This window comes from Calcarisporiella thermophila, assembly GCF_041956535.1.
Source record: "Calcarisporiella thermophila strain CBS 279.70 unplaced genomic scaffold VTP21scaffold_11, whole genome shotgun sequence".
Lineage (NCBI taxonomy): Eukaryota > Fungi > Calcarisporiellomycota > Calcarisporiellomycetes > Calcarisporiellales > Calcarisporiellaceae > Calcarisporiella > Calcarisporiella thermophila.
In genome coordinates, this window is record NW_027192201.1 from 243,085 (window position 1) to 262,379 (window position 19,295).

Here is a 19,295-nt window from a genome sequence, read left to right on the forward strand (position 1 = left end):
TGGCCATCTCCTCGCTGCTGAACACGCATCCTGAGGATTCCCCCCCCTTTTCCCAAGACGAGCGCGACCAGAGCCCCCCGGCGAAACGGAGGCGCCCTCCGCAGACCCCCATTGCCGCCGCGCCCGCGCCCGCCGCCGATTCCACGTCTTCGCCCGCCAGTCGAGAAAAAAAGTCCATCTGCCGCTCATGCAAGAGCTCCCTTGAGGACGCCCCTGCCAAGCGTCGGGGCGTCAATGGGGTCAAGGACGAGCTCTGCAATCGCTGTGGCCTCCGCCTAGCTAAATCGCGGCGGTTTTGCCCAGATCTGCTCAACTGCTACTTCATTCCGAGCAAGAGCGAATACGCAGCCCTGAAGCGGATCGCGATGGTAAGCGGCCAGAGCCGTGTCGTGTGTCCGGTGTGTAGGATGAAGGAGTTGACGTATTTCATGCCATCTGACATTTAATCTTTTTCCCTATGTACTTTAACCCTGCAAATGTGAAGACTTTAATAGTATTACTACGCCCTCATGGATATATACATCTCTCGTCGCTTTTCCTCTTCTCCTTCTATCTTCTATTTCTCTTCTATTTCTGATCCCTCCCTTTTTTTTATTCTTAGCCTTGCTCTTTAACCTTGTTTTTTTTTTTTCCCCCTCTCTCCCGCTTTCGCTTGCTCTTGTTTTGTTTTTTCTTCCTCCTCCTGTTTATACTGCCATCTCCTTTTGTTATCTCTTGATTCTCTCCTGTATTTTGTTTGATATTCTCCTTCTCACTCATAGTTTAGCTTAGCTTGTTAGTTTTCTCTGCACATGCACCTTCTTCCCCTTCCCTCCCCCCCCCCTTCCTACCCTTCCTCCTCCTTCTTCTCACCGCCTCCACAATATTGCTGATATCCAATATGTTTTTCCTCCTGTGGTTAAGCTTTATACGTCTTAAGACAAACTGTAACCACTTTTTGTGTTTGGCAAAATATACCATGATCTCATGATTTTTGTGCCTTCAAATGCGGCACGAACTCTATTGGATTAAGGTTGCGAGTGATTTCGCACGTCTATTATGCATTGGCTATCAAGCTGATGGGTAAGGGGACAGATAAAGCAACTCTAAAGGTAGTCAACTTGTATACTCCCACTCTCACACCACCACTCCCCTTTCCTCCTCCTTCCTCACGTCCTCCTCTCTCTCCCCCTCTCCCCCCCCCCCAAAAAAAAAAACAAACTACATTAATGGGAAACACCCAGTCCTCACTAACTTTATACATTCGAGGATGGCACTCTGACGACGCTCTGGCATCGTGCGCATAGTGCATTTTCCTCCTCTGCTGCATAGTTCCAGCATCTAGGGCACTTGCTCCGTCTTGCCCGGCGGGCTTCCACCCGACATCGCGCCTCCTCGCCGATTCCTAGCTGGAGGGAGGAGTCCTTAGAGTAGACCTTTCCGCCCTCCTCGGACGGGGCGAACGAAAGGGCAGCATCCGACACGATGAAGAAAGACCTCAGCTCCGCCTCGTACTTCCGAAGAAGATCGGCAAGCCTCGAGTTCTCTTGGACAACCACCACCACATCCGCCTCCAGCGAGCTCCCTATTGTCTTCTCCTGTCGCGCCCTCTCCAACACTTGATTCACCTCTCCTCGGACGCGCTTCAGCACCTCCCAATCTTCGCTTAGTCGAGCGTCGTTCCACCGCTCCTCCGCGGGGTACCAACCTAAGCGGAACACGCTGTCTTGTTTCTGTGGGGAAATGCCACGCAGGTGCTCGTAGATTTCCTCTGAGAGATGAGGGGTGATGGGGGCAAGCGCAAGGGTATAAGTATGAAGGATCTAAAATATAAGTAGCGGATGCAGTTGTTAGTGGGGAAAGAAGAGAGGGCAGGACAAAGACATCAAGGAAAAACTTGCATGGTAGAGCACGGTTTGAGCAGCCTGCCTTGGGCGCGAAAAGGCATCATCGGCATAAAGCCGGTCTTTGATGATGTCGAAGTAGAAGGAAGAAAGGGCAGTGCCTGTGAATTGACTGAGGCTTTGGTATACTGTGGGTAGGGGGGAAGAAGGTGGAGAGTGATCAGAGATAAGGGATAGGGTACGAATCGAGGCACAATCAGAGAAATAAGTCTTTACCTTTGTTGAACGCAAACTGCTCGTATGCTTCCTGAACTGTTTTGTTAAAGTGATAAAGCTCGTGTAACAAGTATTTGTCAATCTACGTGGAGGGATGGAAGAGGTAGGAGATCCGTGTTAGAACACTGCTGAAATTTCAAAAACCTCGAGCCCGCAAATTACCTCGAGAAGATCCTCATAGGCACTCAGCTCAGATGCTTGGAATTGGTGCAAATTGCCAAGCATAAAGCGAGCGGTGTTGCGGAATTTGCGTAGCGTTTCTGAGATATGGGCTAGAGGGGCAAGCCATCGCATCTTGTTAGGGATCCTAGAGCCATTGCATGAAAATCCAGCGCCAACCTACCTATCACGGTCTTGCCGATAGAGACATCCCGCGCGTATTCAGTGGATGCCACCCAGAGACGTAGCACATCCACCCCGTAGGCAGGGTCCCTCTTCAAATCCTAGTGGTGAAAGTCGTCAGTGCCAACCAAGCCTGGAGGATGAGTTCAACTTGCGTGCAACCTTGCCACCGCGGATGATCATCGCCGGGTCCACCACGTTGCCAATGCTCTTGGACATCTTCCTACCCTGCTCATCGAGCACGAAGCCATGGGTTAACAGCGTGCCGAAGGGCTGTCTGCCGGTCACCGCAACTGCAAAATAGACGCGGGTTAGTTCAACGCTGACCATCTCCCAAGGGCCTCAATGGCCGGTACTGTACCGGAGGTGAGAAGCGACGACTGGAACCACCCTCGGTGCTGATCACTTCCTTCCAGATAAAGGTCTGCAACCGGCGTTTCACCTCCTGCACCTCTTTTTTTTTTCCAAGAGTTAGTCTTACTATATTTGGAAATCACCGTTTAGGAAATGGGAATTGCCAAATATACCTTTCCATGCCCTCTGCAAGAAGAGACCATGAGGTCCCACTGTCGAACCACACATCCATTGTGTCTCTGCCCCGAATATAGCTCGTTCCTAGAAGTAGTGTTTATATACAGCATTACCATCTCTATAACGGGTGCCGATATACGACTCCATAGGCGCCCATCGTGAACAGACACCTACCCTCGACCTTATATTCCGGCGGCACGAACCTCTCGTCCCACTCCTCTCCCTCTGCCCACCATGCATCCGTGCCGTGCTCCTCTAGCACATTGATCACATGGCGCACACTTGCATCGTTCAAGAGTGGCTCTCCATTGTCTGCACGGTAGAGAACGGGAATAGGCACACCCCACGCACGCTGACGCGAAATACACCATTCGCTCCGGGAGAGCGTGAATTGAGTGAGGCGATTCAAAGCTGCAGCAACCAACCAACCAACCAGCCACCATGATGGATGTAGAATGAGAAGGGGTGTGGGTTAAGTACTAGGGCAAACTCTCCTACCTGATTCGGGCACCATCTTCACATCCTGGAGTCTTTCGACGGCACGATCCCGTAGCTCACTCACATCCGCAAACCACTGAGCCGTTGCGCGCAGAATGACGGGCTTCTTGGTGCGCCAGTCGTACGGGTACTTGTGAACATACGGCTTCTCAAATAGAAGGTGTCCTGTGCGCCGAAGTTCTTCAATGACCGCACTCGTGCCGTGAGAAAACACGGATTTGCCCTCAAATTGAGGCCCGGCCTCGCTCGTAAAGACGCCGTGCTCATCCACTGTATTCCAAGAAAAGAGTTTGCCGAGTCAGAATCCTTATATAGCTCCGAGTCTTGCTAAACGCATCGCTATTACCAGGACAAAACGCCTCAATTCCAACTTGCTTGCACACCAGATAGTCTTCCATTCCGTGTCCTGGTGCCGTATGCACCAGCCCTGTGCCAGACTCCGAAGTGACATGTCCAGCAGCAAGGATGGGCTGCTGTGCCCCAGTGAAAGGGTGTTTATAACACGACCCGACCAAGTCGGAGCCTAGAGACATTAGAATGGTTTACAAACATCTGTTCTACCGATCGGCCTTCTGATTAGGCGCATACCTTTGATCTCGTCGGACTTGACGATCTCCAATTCTCCCCCCAGCTCCGCTCTTAATGCCTCCAGTCTCTCGGACGCAACCAGCCAGGCCTCGCCGTTGTAAACGACAACAGAATACAGCATGTCTGGGTTCACGGCTATTGCTCTATTGGCGGGAATGGTCCACGGAGTAGTTGTCCATATGACGGCGGAGAGTTGGTCATATTTTGAGAGGGCTGATCTTGCCGCTTCGCCTTCGCAAATTAGGAGCATTGAATTTTCAGCTTTAGGGGTAAAAATCTCCCAAGGGACATCGTGAGCTTACCTAGACCCACAATAGGGAATTTGGTATAAATCGATTGGGAGCGGTGATCATCGCGGTATTCCAGTTCTGCTTCTGCGAGTGCCGTTCTTCGGTAAAGAAAACGTATTAGTTGGATTTCCGCTCACAAAGAAAGAGATGAATTATAAAACGCATACTTTGACGAGGGCGACCAATACACGGGTTTATATTGCCGGTAAATGTAGCCTAATAAAATACCATCGTGTCGGGTAAATCATGGCTCGCTCATGGAGGAGGGAGAGGGGGAGCAATTTTCTACCTTTTTTCATCATTTCGTAAAACACCTTCAATTGTCGAACTTCATAATCTTTATCTATATCATGGCAATGTCAATAAATGGAAACACTCGACCAGAAAGTTAACAAAACCACGTCACCTAATGTACGATATGGCTTGTCCCAGTCGCCCATGACGCCCCAGTCCATAAATTCTTTCTTCTGAATCTGGATGGCATTAAGGGCGCATTGTCGCGCAGTCTCGCGTATTTCATTTGGACTGAGCATGGATCGGGCGCCATGCTAAAAGGAGAAGAGAAGTCGCGAGTAAGCAATAGTGTATATGCTTGGGTTTGCGATTAGCCTACCTTGAGCTCAGAAAGAGCCTTGAGTTCTATAGGGAGGCCATGGCAGTCCCAACCCGGAATATAGCTTTGATGAAGAAGGATGGGATGTAAGCAAAAAAGAACAACAGCAGACGCAATAAGAATACCAACTTTACTCTATAGCCTTTTAACATTTTGTATCGAATAATAATATCTTTCAGAACTTTGTTCAGGGCATGTCCTAAGCGGATAAAGAACAGAGCATTAGTAACCAATCTTACAAAGTGCCCTTGTCGGCTCTAAATACCCATATACCTATATGTAGATTTCCGTTAGCATAGGGAGGCCCGTCATGTAATACAAACGAAGGTCCAGGATTATTATCTCGCTGTTAATTCGACAAACCGAAGGGAATTGTAAGTAAAATTGACGTCGAAGAAAAGGACAAAAAAACTTCGAGCTCACCTGCCATTGATATAGCTCTGAGGTGCATCGGTCCCGGAATAAATGTTCCCGTTTTGCAGCATCGCTTCGTAATGGAAAGCCTGTCTTTGGGAGCAAGAGCGTGTCTGAATACTTCTTCTCGGATGTGCCACTCTTTGCCGCCGATGTTATACTGCGCACGCCATGTCTATGGTGCAGGGGGCAAAATATAGAATAGGGGAGGCTATGCCGTGCTCGCCCTAGAGCATTGAGTCTGGCAAGACACTGCATTCTCTCCAGAGTTCACTAACCTTGCGGTTGAGTAATTTCGTATCGAGACTCCTAAAATACGCTGGCAAGGCAGTCACACCAGTATTTTGTGGTGGACTGCTAAAATACCCGTAAACAAGCTTCCTTAGCCATTGTTCACTGCTCTGATCTGACTTCCAGATCGCTTAGATCATCCGACTCTCATTGATAGTACGGCCATGATAGGCGAAACACAAGAGTCGAGCAAACGAAGATCCAGCGATGAGGGTCAGGCCGCCTCACGCCCGAAAAAATCCAAGCGCACCAATTCCCCTGCCCCTGTGGTCGCCGACTCTTTCGAGGAGGAGGCCTCGAGAGAGGTCAAGGCTTCTGCCGGTCTGCAAGCAGAAACTTTGGCTGAAGGCCAGACGGTGTCCCTGAGTCACCAGGTTCGGCATCAAGTTGCGATCCCTCCAAACTACCCCTATATCCCCATTGCACAGCACCGCCCTCCTGAAAAACCCGCTCGTACGTATCCATTCACACTCGATCCGTTCCAACGGGTATCCATATCCTGCATTGAGCGCGGAGAATCCGTACTCGTGTCCGCGCACACATCGGCAGGTAAAACAGTGGTGGCCGAGTACGCGATTGCTCAGAGTTTGCGTGACAAGCAGCGTGTCATTTACACAAGTCCGATCAAGGTAGTTTTTTTTTCCTTCACAAAAGTGCACCCCTGTGTTCTGTTTGGCAATTAGTAGCTCACACGATCTTCTCCTCCCCTCCTAGGCCTTGAGTAATCAGAAATATCGCGAGCTTAATGAAGAGTTCGGCGATGTGGGTCTCATGACGGGAGATGTCACCATCAACCCCAACGCCTCATGTCTTGTTATGACCACCGAAATTTTACGGTCGATGCTTTATCGGGGCTCCGAGATTATGCGAGAAATAGCGTGGGTTATTTATGACGAAGTGCATTATATGCGGGACAAAGAAAGAGGTGTCGTCTGGGAAGAGACCATTATTCTTTTGCCACACAAAGTCCATTACGTGTTCTTGTCCGCAACCATCCCCAACTCCATGGAGTTCGCAGAGTGGATATGCAAAATTCACGAACAGGTAAGGGCTCTCCCTCGTATCCATCCTCCAAATCCGGTTCGTTAGAATAGCTAATATCATTTCGCTCGTGCATAGCCCTGTCATATTGTCTATACCGATTTTCGACCAACCCCTCTACAGCATTACCTCTTTCCACAGGGTGGCGATGGAATCCATCTCGTAGTAGATGAGAAGGGGAATTTCCGAGAGGATAACTTCCAGAGGGCCATCGGTGCATTGATGGATGCATCCGGGGAAGACCCATCCGCTGTCAACGCAAAGAGCAAGGGAGGAAAGGTGTCCAGAGGCAACAGCAAAGAAGGTATTTTTCCCCTTTTCCATCACAAAGGTCTGACCTTTTCTGGTCTCTCTAACGAGATCTCTTTTGCTATTTCTAGGACCTTCTGATATTTATAAAATTGTAAAAATGATTCTCAGTAAAAACTATCATCCGGTAATTGTGTTCTGTTTCAGTAAACGAGAGTGCGAGGCACTAGCACTGAAGATGAGTAAACTCGACATCAATGATGGTAAGGGATTGGGGTGATCACGGTGAATGCATTAGGTCTCTAACCTGCCCTGCGTTACGCTGTAGAAAACGAAAGAGAAATGGTCACACAGGTGTTCAATAATGCAATCAGTCAACTCTCCGAGGATGATCGACAGCTGCCCCAGATCGAACACATTCTACCCCTCCTGCGACGTGGTATCGGCATTCATCACTCTGGGCTGCTCCCCATCCTTAAAGAAGTCATCGAGATCTTGTTCCAGGAGGGTCTCCTCAAGGTGGGTGCTCGTCTTTCTGCCCTCTCTCTATCGATTTTTTGTGGTTCTCCCTATTGACCACCTTATTTCCACCCTAGGTCCTCTTTGCCACGGAGACATTCTCGATTGGTTTGAACATGCCTGCCAAGACGGTTGTGTTTACAAGCGTGCGTAAGTTTGATGGTAAAGATTTCCGATGGGTATCTTCGGGAGAATACATCCAGATGAGTGGACGTGCAGGCCGCCGTGGACTCGACGACCGGGGTATCGTTATCCTGATGTTGGACGAGAAGATGGAGCCGGCGGTGGCAAAAAATATGGTTAAAGTAAGCTAGACCGACCCCTTTTTTTATTAGTTTTTTGAAGCTGACGTAAACCATCCTCCTCCATTTCCATAGGGCGAAGCAGATCGTCTCAACTCTGCTTTCCACCTTAGCTACAATATGGTGCTCAATTTGATGCGTGTCGAGGGTATTAGTCCGGAGTTCATGCTGGAACGGTGCTTCTTCCAATTCCAAAATACAATGCGAGTACCTGAGCTGGAAGATGGTATAATTTATTTTATGATTCTAGTCCAAAGTACATTCATCTCACGAAGATCCGCTTTATTTTTCACTTGGATGCACATGATAGAGCTAAAGGCCCTAGAGGAAAAGAAGCAGGCCATCGAAGTGCCCGAGGAGGAAGCTATTTCGGAGTATTATGATTTGCGGCAGCAGCTCGACAACTATGCTAGAGATGTGCGAGAGGTCATTCATCAGCCCACCTATTGTCTTCCCTTCATTCAACCAGGTCGCTTAGTCCGGGTAAGGGATGAAAAGCACGACTTCGGATGGGGATGCGTGGTGAACTACCAAAAGCGGATCATCAACAAGGTAACGTGGCTTCATCATAAGATATTTCAGCTCCCAATGTAGGCAAGAATTTTGTGTTGCTCACTTTTGCAACTATTTAGGGCAAAGTTGGCCGCAGTGAATACAACGACCCTGCGGACGCCATCACCAAATACATCATTGACGTGTTGCTTTATTGCGAGCAAGGAACCAACCCGTCCAAGGACGCGGATAAAGCCCTTGCCGAAATCAAACCGGCTGCACCGGGTGCTAAAGGAGAGATGGTGGTGGTGCCGGTGCTTCTCTCGTGTCTGGATGGCATCAGTAATATTCGTATATTCCTGGGGAAGGATTTACGGCCGTCAGATGAACGCGCCAAAGTGCATCGTCATATAAAGGAGGTGATGAAGCGTTTCCCGGACGGAGTGCCACTGTTGGACCCGGAAGAAAATATGGGAATCCAAGATAAAGGTTTCAAGAAAATTCAAACGGTAAGTCATGCCTTTTATTTGGGGAGGGGGAAAACATCCCACGACGCATGAGCTTAACTCTTGCCATTTTGTTTATAATTTTACTTTCTCCAGAGGATAAGGATGCTGACCGAGAAACTCAAGACGAACCCCCTCAGCGAGGATCCACGGCTTGAGGAAATTTACAACGTGTATGTGAGCAAGATCGAGGTGCAAGAGCAAATCAAGGCGACGAAGCGAAAAATCCAACAAGCCCACGCCATCACGCAGCTTGAAGAGCTCAAATCCAGGAAGCGCGTGCTCCGACGGTGAGGACTCCGTTCACCTAGTTTTGGACGGCCGGTTTGCTTACCCTTGTTCTCTATTTTCTTGCAGGCTTGGCTATACCTCTGCGAGTGACGTTATAGAGATGAAGGGACGTGTTGCGTGCGAGATCAGTTCGGGTGACTCGCTGCTGCTCACCGAACTGATCTTCAACGGTGTGTTCAACGACTTGACCGTCGACCAATGCGTTGCCCTGTTGAGCTGCTTCTGTTTCCAGGAGAAGGTAAACCGGATTGTTTGTTTTTCCCCTTCCATGTTCCTGAATCCATAAAAAACCCCATGGTTGAGTTTGAATTCTAACCTTGTGCATTTGTTGTTCTCTGCCTGCAGAGCGAGAAGATCCCCAAGCTTCGCGAAGAGCTCGCCGCCCCCCTTCGCACAATGCAGGAGGCAGCACGACGGATTGCCAAAGTGTCGCAAGAGTCTAAGCTTATGATCGATGAGGAGCAGTATGTGCAGGGCTTCCGCTCCGAGCTGATGGATGTGGTCTACGCGTGGTGCCAGGGCGCCAAGTTCGTCCAGATCATGAAGATGACCGACGTGTTCGAGGGCTCCTTGATCAGAGCCTTCCGAAGTCTCGAGGAGCTGCTTCGCCAGATGGTTGCGGCCGCAAAGAGCATTGGCGCTACTGAGCTAGAGAATAAGTTTGCAGAGGGGATCACTCGCATCAAACGAGGGGTGGTGTTCGCCGCAAGTTTGTATCTATGAGGCGTTTGTATTTTTTGTTTGCGCTTTTTTTTTTTCTTTCTTTCTTTCCTCCCTCTCCTCCCTCCCTCTCTCCCCCCACTTCCCTTTTTCTTTCCCCTATTGTTTTCTTTTGTTACTTTGATTTTACCGACGGAAGAATAAACTTCATGGCCACCAAAAGCCTCCCTGCCAACTCCGTGGTATTTTCGTGGTTTCTCCTTATGCACGGTTCGGACACAGTTCTCAGCTGGGGACGCGGAGATCTCTCACGTAAAACCTGCTCTTAACTTCCACTGCGCAGATGAATTAGTCAACAAACAAACAATCCCCTACTGCAGTCTCCGTGGCTTCCCAAGTCTTGGTCACGAAAAAACACAATAAACCCAAAGAACGGAGGGCGGATAAGACATGGCTTCAAGCTGCCAAATCGGACGGGACAGCGGTGGTCATCCGATTGGAAGGGTCGGACGAGCACCGGGGATTCCGATTCTTTTCGACGCTAAAGCGGCCATGCACGCATGCCAAGCTGCGACCTCCAAGACATTCTTTCCAGAATCCCTTATTAGTATTTGTTAACTTGAATTAAGCCAGCCTCAGTCAACCTTTTTGGAGCACGCTGTCACTTAGCGTGCTGCATTTGTATTAAGGCCTCTGTGTTTTTGGAGAAGACACCTCCTCTCCTCTCTCGGCTTTTGGGTGGAGGTGTTCGGAGCAACCCCCGGAGAGGAATCTAGAAAAAAGCAAGGGAGGAGCAGGAGGGGTTAGGAGGGAGGGCAGAGAGGAAGGGGGGAAGGGGGAATGCGGCCCTAGTTCCCCCGTGTCCGGCCTTGGAGAGGCTTGTCTCCCCGCCCACCGCCGGGACTGCGCGGGCCTACCCTGTTTGCCCGCAAGCTCCTTCCCTTTGTTAACGCTTAATTTTTGCATGCGGTGTAGAAACGGGTTTCTTGGATCTCTCAAGGCGCCTGAGTCTACTTATGAAATGAAGCTTATCTTGCACCAGAGACATTCACTCTGCGTGCATATCGCCACGTTTTTTGTTTAGCCTAATGCGGGAGCCACTTAAGCTATTTCGCGAACAAGGCAACTGGCACCGTGAGATGCTGGCTTGGAGAGGAGGGCTCCGGCGCTTTTTTGGGCTCTGAGATCCTCTGCGATGCTGAGGCTATCGCGAAGTAAACCGGATGGGAGATGGCTTGGCTGAAGTAGAACCGTCCTCGAGACGCGGCTGGCGGGGGGCCGCGATTGGCGGGCGGCGGGCGGGTATGGAAGGCGAAAAGCCTTATTTTCTAAAAGGGTAAATAATAGCCGCCGAAAAAGCTGTCTGAAAAATTTCGCACTGTCTTAGGAGCATCCAAAACTGAATTAGAACAAGTCAAGCAAGCCACGAAGAATGTCGGGAGAAAAATCGCGTCTCTTAATTCGTTTTCGCGTTCGCTCCTTGGCCGGGTCTTTCTGTTGGTGCACACCAAGGTGATTTTCGAGGATGCGGCTGATGTGAATGGTGCCATATGCCGCTCGTACCATAAAAGTATAATATTTAATATGGCGGGCCGCGCCTTATTGGTGAACGCCATTTTTATTTCTAGCTGCTAAGGTTCTGCAGGTCGCCTCCGAACTGTCTCGATAAGAGATATAAGGGCTCGCCATCGCCCAAACCGCGATTGCATTTTCCTTCCTCCATTACGAGAAAGATAAAGCCAGCGCAAGCGTCCAATCTCATTCTTTGGCCATTCTCCCCTGCCCCCTCTCCCCTCCCCCCCTACACGCTGTTTATTTATTGGGATTTGTCTATTTATACACCCTGTCGTTAGTACTCTGCATCCAATACGTAGTGAAGTCACCCTGCCATGCTCGAGAAAAAACCCCAGGCATCCAGCCTGATCGGACATCGCATCGACAGCGGGCGCATTGAGCTGACCGCTCTCTTGGGCGAAGGCGCCTACGGCACCGTCTACCTGGGAACCCATCTTCAGACCGGCGCGAAATTTGCCGTGAAGCGTCTCTCCACCATCCAACTCACCCCCCGGCGCTTACAGTTTCTCTTCTCCGAAATGACCCTCCACGCGTGCGTTTCCGCCCATCCCTCCATCCTCCGACTCGAGCAAGTCATCCAAGCCCCAGATGCTCTGTACATGGTGTTGGAATACGCGCCGGAGGGCGACTTGTTTACGGCGATTGCCGACAAAGGCAGGTTCATCGGGGACGACGACGCAGCAAAGAACGTGTTTCTGCAAATCGTGGACGCCGTGAGCTACTGCCACAGCCGAGGCGTTTTCCACCGAGACTTGAAGACAGAGAACGTGCTGGTGTTCGACAACGGAAGTCGCGTCAAGCTCGCCGACTTTGGGTTGGCAACGAGCAACCGCGCTTCAAGTGAGTTTGGGTGCGGAAGCCACTTCTATTACTCTCCCGGTAAGTCTTGCCTTGACGCATAGGTATCGTGAAGAGGCGTGACTAACCCGCAGATACTCTGCCCTCTCTAGAATGCCTCGGCTCATTTACCCAGCGCAGATTCCCCTACAACACCGCCTCCAACGATGTATGGTCGCTAGGCATTATTCTGATCAACCTGCTTACCGGCCACAACCCATGGAGGCAGGCTAGCTCCTTCGACCCTGCTTTCTGCTCGTATCTTCGTGATCCGCGCCAGTTTCTGGCAACTCGGTTGCCGCAGCTCAGCAACGAGGCAATCGACCTCCTCACCCGAGTCCTCATCTTCGACCCTACACAACGGCTAAGCCTTGATGAGTTGCGGGTGGCGGTGGCGAGTGCGAAGCACCTCACCGTGCCGGTCCAAAAGGAATCCACCCCTAAGCGAAGCCTCTCGGCCGGATGCCTGTTGCATTCGCACGGAGCTGCCATGTCTCTCAGGACATCGTCGAACAGCTCCTTCACCGACTTCACCTGCTCTATCTCGTCCTCCGTCATATCCACCCCATGGCTCACCTGCACCAAGCCCATTCCAAAAGCGGACAACGAGAAGGAGACATGGGTGCGGGTCATCCATGAGGGCGTTATGATATGACCTGCATATCGCACGTGCTTTGTTACATAGCGGGCTCCGCGGATCTATTTATTTATTTATCCTAAAAAAACAATGGTAAATTAGTTTCATTACGTCGTTTATATTGCTTTCTTTTATGTTCCATTTATAAATAGCTTTATCGTCCTTTGTAAATGTTTTTGTGCATGCTTCTTCTTACTTCCTTTCTATATACCCCCCTTTCACGCATCCTTGGTGTTTATTTATCTTTCTAAACCGCTGTGATCTATCTCCTTCTGTAAAAATCTATCCTGCGATATCCTGATAAACGAAAAAGGTTCTCGGCTCTATGTACTCTCGGTATTTATTATATATATATATTTATATATAGTCGAGGAAGCAGGGTTGAATAAACAAAAAAGAAATGACAGCAATAACAATAATAATAATAATAGCAGTAATATTTTGGTTTGTTGAAATATTTTGTTGAATAAATAAGCATTTCTAGAATACAGTGCGGAAATATCTATGTGGGTGACTTTCGCCTTTTTTTTACTTGGTGAGAGGGATTAGAATGAAAACAAGGAACGCTTTGTGGGCTGTTTTTTAGAATCCAGGGGGAGGTAAGGCTGCCCGAGCGAGAACTGCGGCGGATTCGGGAGAGGCGGCAGGCCGTGGTTGGAGGAAGGCGATGAGGGGGACGGCGAAAGAGCAGAGAGAGAGGGGGTGGAGGTGGTGGAGAGCGCAGGAGAGAGGGAAGGAGAATGCAGGCGTATCGTCGGGGGTGTAGGAAAGGGTGGTGTTCAGGGCGTCTAGTTGGGCACAGCGGGCGCTGCAGAAAAGAGCCGTGGCATCATTTCGGATGGCGCGGTCGCAAGTGATGCACCAAGCAGTATCCATTGGGCGGGTCTAGCTTTATTATGGAGTTATGCAATGCAAAGAGAGAGGTAGATGGGATGAACAGGTGCAGCTTTTGCTACGAGTGAATTGTTTTTGTTTTCTGAACAGTTAGAGGAAAGTTGCGGGGCCGAGGGAGATTTTGAATGATTTTGTCAATTTTTTCAATGGGCCAATCGCCATCCTCTTCGGATGCACCTGCCAAAGTTGTGGCCAAAATTTCAGAAGGCGAATATTTCCCTCGGTCGCCAAACCAATTCATGAAGAGAGAATAGGTGGGAAGAGATGGATTCAAGGGGAGAATAAAAACAAATGAAACCCCCAGTCGCCTTTTGTAGACAAATCATGGTCGTGTTTATATTTTTGAACTGGGCTCTACCTGGCCGTGCTATTATACAGAAAAGGAGACTTTCTCTCCTGAGCTACGCCTACTTATGACAATCCTTAGTGGAGCATGTTCATAGGGATCCACACCCCCTTTCTTGTTCTCAACCGGAAAGGAGGGTGGCTGATGATGGCTGGTAAAGTAGGGGGAAGGAGGGGGGAGGGGCTTTTCCCGATTTCACGCATTTTTTCGTTCAACGCGTTGAGTCGGGAACAAGGGAGAGGAGAGATCAATTCAATTGAGCGATATCGACGTAGACCGCGAAGGTCGAAAGCCCACCAAGTTTGTTTTCCTGTTCCCCCTCTGGATTTTGAATCGAATGGACCCAAAATCGGATCCACATCAAGATCCAAAACCCGAATTTGTTTGAGCTGCCGATATATTTTCTAAAAAAATTTAGAGTTTGGTCAATTGCGCAAAAGGTTGTAACTAACTTTTTTCCACCTTCCCCGTTCTATTGTCTCTGTTCCCATCATGTTTATCGTTAATCTTTAATGATTTGAGGCGTGTTTCTAGTCATTCTTTTTTATTCCCTTCTTTTCTATTCACGCTCATTACCCTTTCGCCTTTTTATATATCTTCTATAGATACCGTTTTTGTAAGATTTGTCGCCATTGGCATCTATCCTCAAGAGGAGTGGCATCAGAGACATTGGTCGCTCTTAACAGGTATTTCCCCTGCTTTATTTTTTGATTCGTTAGCGTTGGCGACTATTTGATCTCATAATAGCAGTTGGACATGAAGTGCCCCCAAGCTCTAATAGTGGTATTTATTTTTTTGAACAGGAGCTACATAGAAGAGAAAAAAAGTACATTGCAACCATGGAGATTCTGAGAGCATCGCAATGTCGATCAACTTTTCATCTTATACTTATTTCCTGGCTTAAATCTTATATTCTCCTCCTCCTTCTCTCCTCCTCAAGTTTGCTACCCAGTTATGCTCGTGTTTATCATACAACCACGTTACTTGGCCAAAATAAGCTAGTGACTATTGGGGGCATCACGGGCCACACGTACGCCAACCATACTTTAGTTTATGATTTCGCCTCTATGACCACCAAAGAAATCCCTACCAATTTGAAGATAGCAAGACATAGTACTGTGGTTAGCAATGAGCAGATAGTATTAATGTTTGGGGTGATAGACGGGACAGGGCTATCCAATACACCATGGTCCTACTCTGTAGAGTCTGGAAGAGAGACTCCCATCACCCTAGCTGGCTCACAAGCGCCCCCTAGAAAGTGGCAAACCGTGTCGGTAGGCTCGGATGGCAAACTTTACGCGTTTGGCGGAAGCAGTACCGTTCAAGACAGAATCATCCTCCCGCAAATTTTGGGCGATGTTTGGACGTTAGACATAAAGTCGGGTGGTTGGGCCAAATTGGCGCCAGCTCCACCCCTAGGGAGCGTTTATGGTCATGCTTCCGTTCTCACGGCCAACGGCTTCCTCGTTTCTTGCTTTGGGATCAATGGCAAAGGCCAGGTGCAGAACGCCTGCACCCTCTTAAACACGAACACCCAACAATCCTTACAGCCGCAAGCTGCAGTGGCACCCTTGCCAAGAGCATGGGCAACCCTCGTGATGGGCAATGATGGCTTCGCCTACGCGTTTGGCGGGTCCGACGTGCAGGGGAAGCTTCTTTTCAATGATGTATGGGAACTGGATACTACCAAGCTCCCGGCGTTATCATGGAGAGAACTTAAACCGCAAGCCAACGATGGACTGGCGCCTGCTGCAAGAAGTGGTCATACAGCGGTGGTCGCGGGCCGTGGAAGGCTTATGACGGTGTTTGGGGGCGAAACCCACCTGGGCGCTCCGAGTGGAGGGGATGGCCCCTTCTTTTTGGATTTGAGAGAGATGCGGTGGGTGGACGGACCCACCGCCCGTGATTTGGTAGCACTGGAGGAATCGTCGCCGAATTCATCCCACAGCTCTTCGTCTTCGAACGCTCACCCAACGCAAGGCGGTCCGCTTGGTTCCGGTGGGCTGTCGCCGAACCAGTTGAGCGAGGCAGATCTCTCGGTGGGAACTTATGTAGGAATCGGGGTTGGAGCCGCCTTAGGATTTCTCGGTCTCGTTGCAGCCGTGTGGTTCTTGGCATGCCGCAACATCGAGTCGCACCGGGACCGGGAGGATCTTAAGCAACATCTGGATGATGGTTTCGGAGATATGGAGCCGGCCAAGGTGCTCTCGTCTTCTCCCTGGACGATAGGGGAACTGGATGACGACGAAGATGAGGACAACGAAGATATTGCCTATAAAACAATGGACAACGTCCCACTGGCGCAGCCTAATGCTGCGTATGTTAGTGAGAAGCGCTTCTCCTTCGGGTCTAGTCATGCGAGCAGCACCATCACCCCGCCTCCAGTGCGTAGCGAATCCGTCGACTCGACAGGCGTGTACTCTGCGAGCACCGTTGCCTCACCACCAGCCATTGTTTTGCCTGGTGGGAGTGGTGGAGTGGATGGGGAGAGTGGAATCCGTGAGAACATGGACATCTCGTTCGCACAAAGAAGTATGGCCACGAACCAATTCCACCTGCCCTCTTATCCATTGACTCTGGGTGCGGCGGAGTATGATGGCCCTGGTGTCGTCGGAGGAAGAAGCGGGAGCGAGGTGGGTGGATATGGAGGCCGACCGCAACTCTCCATCGGAAGGAGTGACCCAGGCCTCACGGTTGATACAGGGGTAAAGCGGTCCTCCTTCTTCGATGATGTGTTCAGCGCCATCGGCCGGAGCCCATCACAGCAGGAGAGGCTGCCGGTGGATTCTCTGGAGCCGACTCGCACAAAATCTGTGTGGCAACGCCCAACCACTCTCTTCCGGAGTATGACCCTGTTCTCGAATAGCGCCACGACCTCACCTGTGGATGGGGAAGGAGGTGGCAGAGGCCTATCGTCATCCCCTTCGCCTCACCAGATTCGTCCGCAGTGGCTTGGGAGGAGAAGATCATCTGACCAGCGGGTCAAGCCGCTAAGAAAGGGGTCGGAAAATATCCCGCTCTCGCCCCACGAGGCTCGCCGTTCAGCGGCCTCGGCCAGCAGGCGCTCGGTGCACTCGATGCAGTGGATCGGGTTCGAGAACATAGTGGATGAATACGCGCAGGACGCCTCCATCCACGCTTTGACCGAGGATGAGTTTGCTGAGGAGGATTTCAGTGGAGAGATGGGGGACGATTCCTTCAACGGGTCTTTTGGAGGAAAGTCCTTGAAGGTGAAGAACGGGCGCTGGAGTGAAGAGAGCGGTTGGCGGCGCTCGATGGTCAGTTCAGGGAGCAGGCAGAGTTATTTGATGAATCGGCAGAGCTTTGAGATCGGAAGTATCCCAAATGTCCCAGTGCAGGCCAATGAGATGGGAAGAGATGCCAGAGGAAGGAGAGAGGTAGGAGGCAGTGGGATCTCTCCTATCGACGAGAGGTTGGAGCTGACTGAGAGTCTGGACGGCCTGGGGAACGGTAGAGAGTTTGGACGGAGATAGCAGTGCGGATAACTTTTCATAAGTGTAAAGGTGGCAAGCGAGTTTAGCATATTTTCCGAACCTCCCTTTCATTTCTCCCTAACTTCTTCTCGTCATCTCCCGCCCTCCCCCCTTGCACTCTTCCCTTCCTCTCTCTTTGCTTTGTAATTCTGGTTTTTTACTCACTTATGTTTACCCTCTTTAAATGGCTGCCTTTCTTATATAGCGTGTGCTTATTCATAACCCCTCCGCTTTACCTTTTAATATCCGTGTTCTGTTTATTTTTGTATATAGAATATATATATTTTTTTTTTAAATTTATTGATCGTCGACAGAAATCTATTTTTTGCTCTCATCTCATTATCTCTTGGAGGGTGGTCGAACTTCCATCATGGAATGCAAACCTTTCGAGAAAAAGAAAAATAAGAAGAAATGATATCGGAGGGACATCAAGATGACCCAGAAAAAAAAAGTGTATTATATGGTCATATCAAACAATTTCAACCCATTTCATGTGTCGGATATGGATTAGAAGAAAGGGAGAAAAGAATAAATAGATGAAGAGCTGGCACGCGGAAAAAAAAAACTACAAGAGAACATGTTTTGAGGGGTGAGCGGGGTGGGGGTTAGGGTAAGGCGGGAAGAGAGGGCGTGGGTGAGGGCAGAGAGCTACCAGTGTTGTCGAGATGATTGAATTTTGCAAAAAGATTAAGAAAATATTGGGGGTAAATTCGGATATCCAGGTATGAATGATCCGGAATGTCGTATGGGATGGGCGGGGGACAGGAAGTACTAAGTCCTTCTACCGCCGTTCATGAGCTCGTGAAATTCGCACAAGGCCCTGTCCATCTCCTCACTCGTGTGCTCATTGTCCAGACTCTTTTATGCGGAAGAAGAAAGGTTTACAGATAGAGTTTAGTTTCTCATGGCAGCAACTGGACACCTTCAAAAACATTCACATACCGCAACCGAGCGTCGCACGTCGAGCCCCTCCAGCGCTTCTCTGACCTCATCCTTATCCCCGTGCTTCAAGAGTGCATTGATCAATCTCAGGCTGTTCACCTGCAGCACGTAGTCGGGTGACTGCAATCGCTGCACTAATGTGGAGAGGAAGTTGGGGTGAACATTCATTGCTTTGCGGATGGTCGGGTAGCCGTAGCAGCGAATCTGCGAAGGAGACGAGGCATCTGCACACACTAGCTTGATAATGATCCCCGTTGCTGGGCGGCAGATATTGACAAGGGGCTGGTTGACAAGAATGGAGACAAGCTGTCGGGCAAAAGGAGACGAGTCAAAAAACAGGGCGGTTAGACTTGCGGTAATAATCAACCCATGGATATTCTATCCGGACGAGGAGAGGGGCCCCGTCAAGTAGATAAGCCTACCGTGTCAATGAACTCCTGCTCGAACGACTCCCATCCTCTGTCGTGCTCCATAAGATTTTGTAGCGACGTGAGCGCATACGCCAGCGTATTTCCGCTCGCACTTCCAATTATCTCTTTGAGGGGATTAAGACCACCACGAACCAAAAACTCTTCTGCGAAGTCTTCCTCCTAGGAATGGAAAAGCTTGAATGTTAATCAGGTCAATCTCACAGGAGGAGGAGGGATAAGAGGGAGAGGGAAGTCGTGAATTATGGAGGATTGGAAATGGTTAGATTAAACGAGCATGGTCATGGATTCTTTACCTTCAAATATTTTTGTAGAGAAAAAATGGCGGTCTTAAGCACTCTGTCATCTTTTGTCGGGACCGACATGGCCTGCTGGATTTTATTGAGAAATAATGGAGTGGGAATCAGGAGGAAGTG

At 49.8% G+C, this 19,295-nt stretch overlaps 8 protein-coding genes across 8 annotated transcripts; 5 read left to right on the forward strand and 3 right to left on the reverse strand.

Moving 5' to 3' along the window:
* Positions 1 to 1,235: 1,235 nt before the first annotated feature.
* On the reverse strand, positions 1,236 to 5,633 carry VTP21DRAFT_1219 (uncharacterized protein; the record flags this gene model as incomplete). Its single annotated transcript, XM_069391282.1, has 20 exons — positions 1,236 to 1,802; positions 1,881 to 2,011; positions 2,100 to 2,181; positions 2,262 to 2,371; positions 2,443 to 2,542; positions 2,604 to 2,734; positions 2,803 to 2,894; positions 2,969 to 3,056; positions 3,147 to 3,383; positions 3,471 to 3,740; positions 3,817 to 3,993; positions 4,059 to 4,289; positions 4,361 to 4,446; positions 4,516 to 4,564; positions 4,638 to 4,691; positions 4,755 to 4,896; positions 4,962 to 5,025; positions 5,091 to 5,160; positions 5,235 to 5,307; positions 5,385 to 5,633. 20 exons carry the CDS (start codon positions 5,631 to 5,633, stop codon positions 1,236 to 1,238), a joined length of 3,003 nt encoding a protein of 1,000 aa, XP_069251340.1.
* A 197-nt stretch (positions 5,634 to 5,830) lies between these two features.
* On the forward strand, positions 5,831 to 9,789 carry VTP21DRAFT_1220 (uncharacterized protein; the record flags this gene model as incomplete). Its single annotated transcript, XM_069391284.1, has 12 exons — positions 5,831 to 6,295; positions 6,381 to 6,710; positions 6,786 to 7,011; positions 7,088 to 7,219; positions 7,285 to 7,475; positions 7,553 to 7,780; positions 7,853 to 8,003; positions 8,088 to 8,329; positions 8,410 to 8,778; positions 8,872 to 9,065; positions 9,133 to 9,304; positions 9,412 to 9,789. 12 exons carry the CDS (start codon positions 5,831 to 5,833, stop codon positions 9,787 to 9,789), a joined length of 3,078 nt encoding a protein of 1,025 aa, XP_069251341.1.
* A 146-nt stretch (positions 9,790 to 9,935) lies between these two features.
* Positions 9,936 to 10,354, forward strand: VTP21DRAFT_1221 (uncharacterized protein; the record flags this gene model as incomplete). Its single annotated transcript, XM_069391285.1, has 2 exons — positions 9,936 to 10,038; positions 10,107 to 10,354. The coding sequence occupies 2 exons, from the start codon at positions 9,936 to 9,938 to the stop codon at positions 10,352 to 10,354; spliced, it is 351 nt and encodes a 116-aa protein (XP_069251342.1).
* A 595-nt stretch (positions 10,355 to 10,949) lies between these two features.
* On the forward strand, positions 10,950 to 11,395 carry VTP21DRAFT_1222 (uncharacterized protein; the record flags this gene model as incomplete). The annotated part of the gene is made up of 3 exons (XM_069391286.1): positions 10,950 to 11,028; positions 11,114 to 11,296; positions 11,355 to 11,395. The coding sequence occupies 3 exons, from the start codon at positions 10,950 to 10,952 to the stop codon at positions 11,393 to 11,395; spliced, it is 303 nt and encodes a 100-aa protein (XP_069251343.1).
* Positions 11,396 to 11,615: 220 nt separating this feature from the next.
* On the forward strand, positions 11,616 to 12,793 carry VTP21DRAFT_1223 (uncharacterized protein; the record flags this gene model as incomplete). Its single annotated transcript, XM_069391287.1, has 2 exons — positions 11,616 to 12,180; positions 12,252 to 12,793. The coding sequence occupies 2 exons, from the start codon at positions 11,616 to 11,618 to the stop codon at positions 12,791 to 12,793; spliced, it is 1,107 nt and encodes a 368-aa protein (XP_069251344.1).
* Positions 12,794 to 13,357: 564 nt separating this feature from the next.
* VTP21DRAFT_1224 (uncharacterized protein) lies at positions 13,358 to 13,651 on the reverse strand (the record flags this gene model as incomplete). The annotated part of the gene is made up of 1 exon (XM_069391288.1): positions 13,358 to 13,651. The coding sequence occupies one exon, from the start codon at positions 13,649 to 13,651 to the stop codon at positions 13,358 to 13,360; it is 294 nt and encodes a 97-aa protein (XP_069251345.1).
* Positions 13,652 to 14,854: 1,203 nt separating this feature from the next.
* Positions 14,855 to 17,509, forward strand: VTP21DRAFT_1225 (uncharacterized protein; the record flags this gene model as incomplete). Its single annotated transcript, XM_069391289.1, has 1 exon — positions 14,855 to 17,509. One exon carries the CDS (start codon positions 14,855 to 14,857, stop codon positions 17,507 to 17,509), a length of 2,655 nt encoding a protein of 884 aa, XP_069251346.1.
* A 771-nt stretch (positions 17,510 to 18,280) lies between these two features.
* On the reverse strand, positions 18,281 to 19,244 carry VTP21DRAFT_1226 (uncharacterized protein; the record flags this gene model as incomplete). Its single annotated transcript, XM_069391290.1, has 4 exons — positions 18,281 to 18,367; positions 18,452 to 18,757; positions 18,874 to 19,041; positions 19,176 to 19,244. The coding sequence occupies 4 exons, from the start codon at positions 19,242 to 19,244 to the stop codon at positions 18,281 to 18,283; spliced, it is 630 nt and encodes a 209-aa protein (XP_069251347.1).
* Between the last annotated feature and the right edge of the window lie 51 nt (positions 19,245 to 19,295).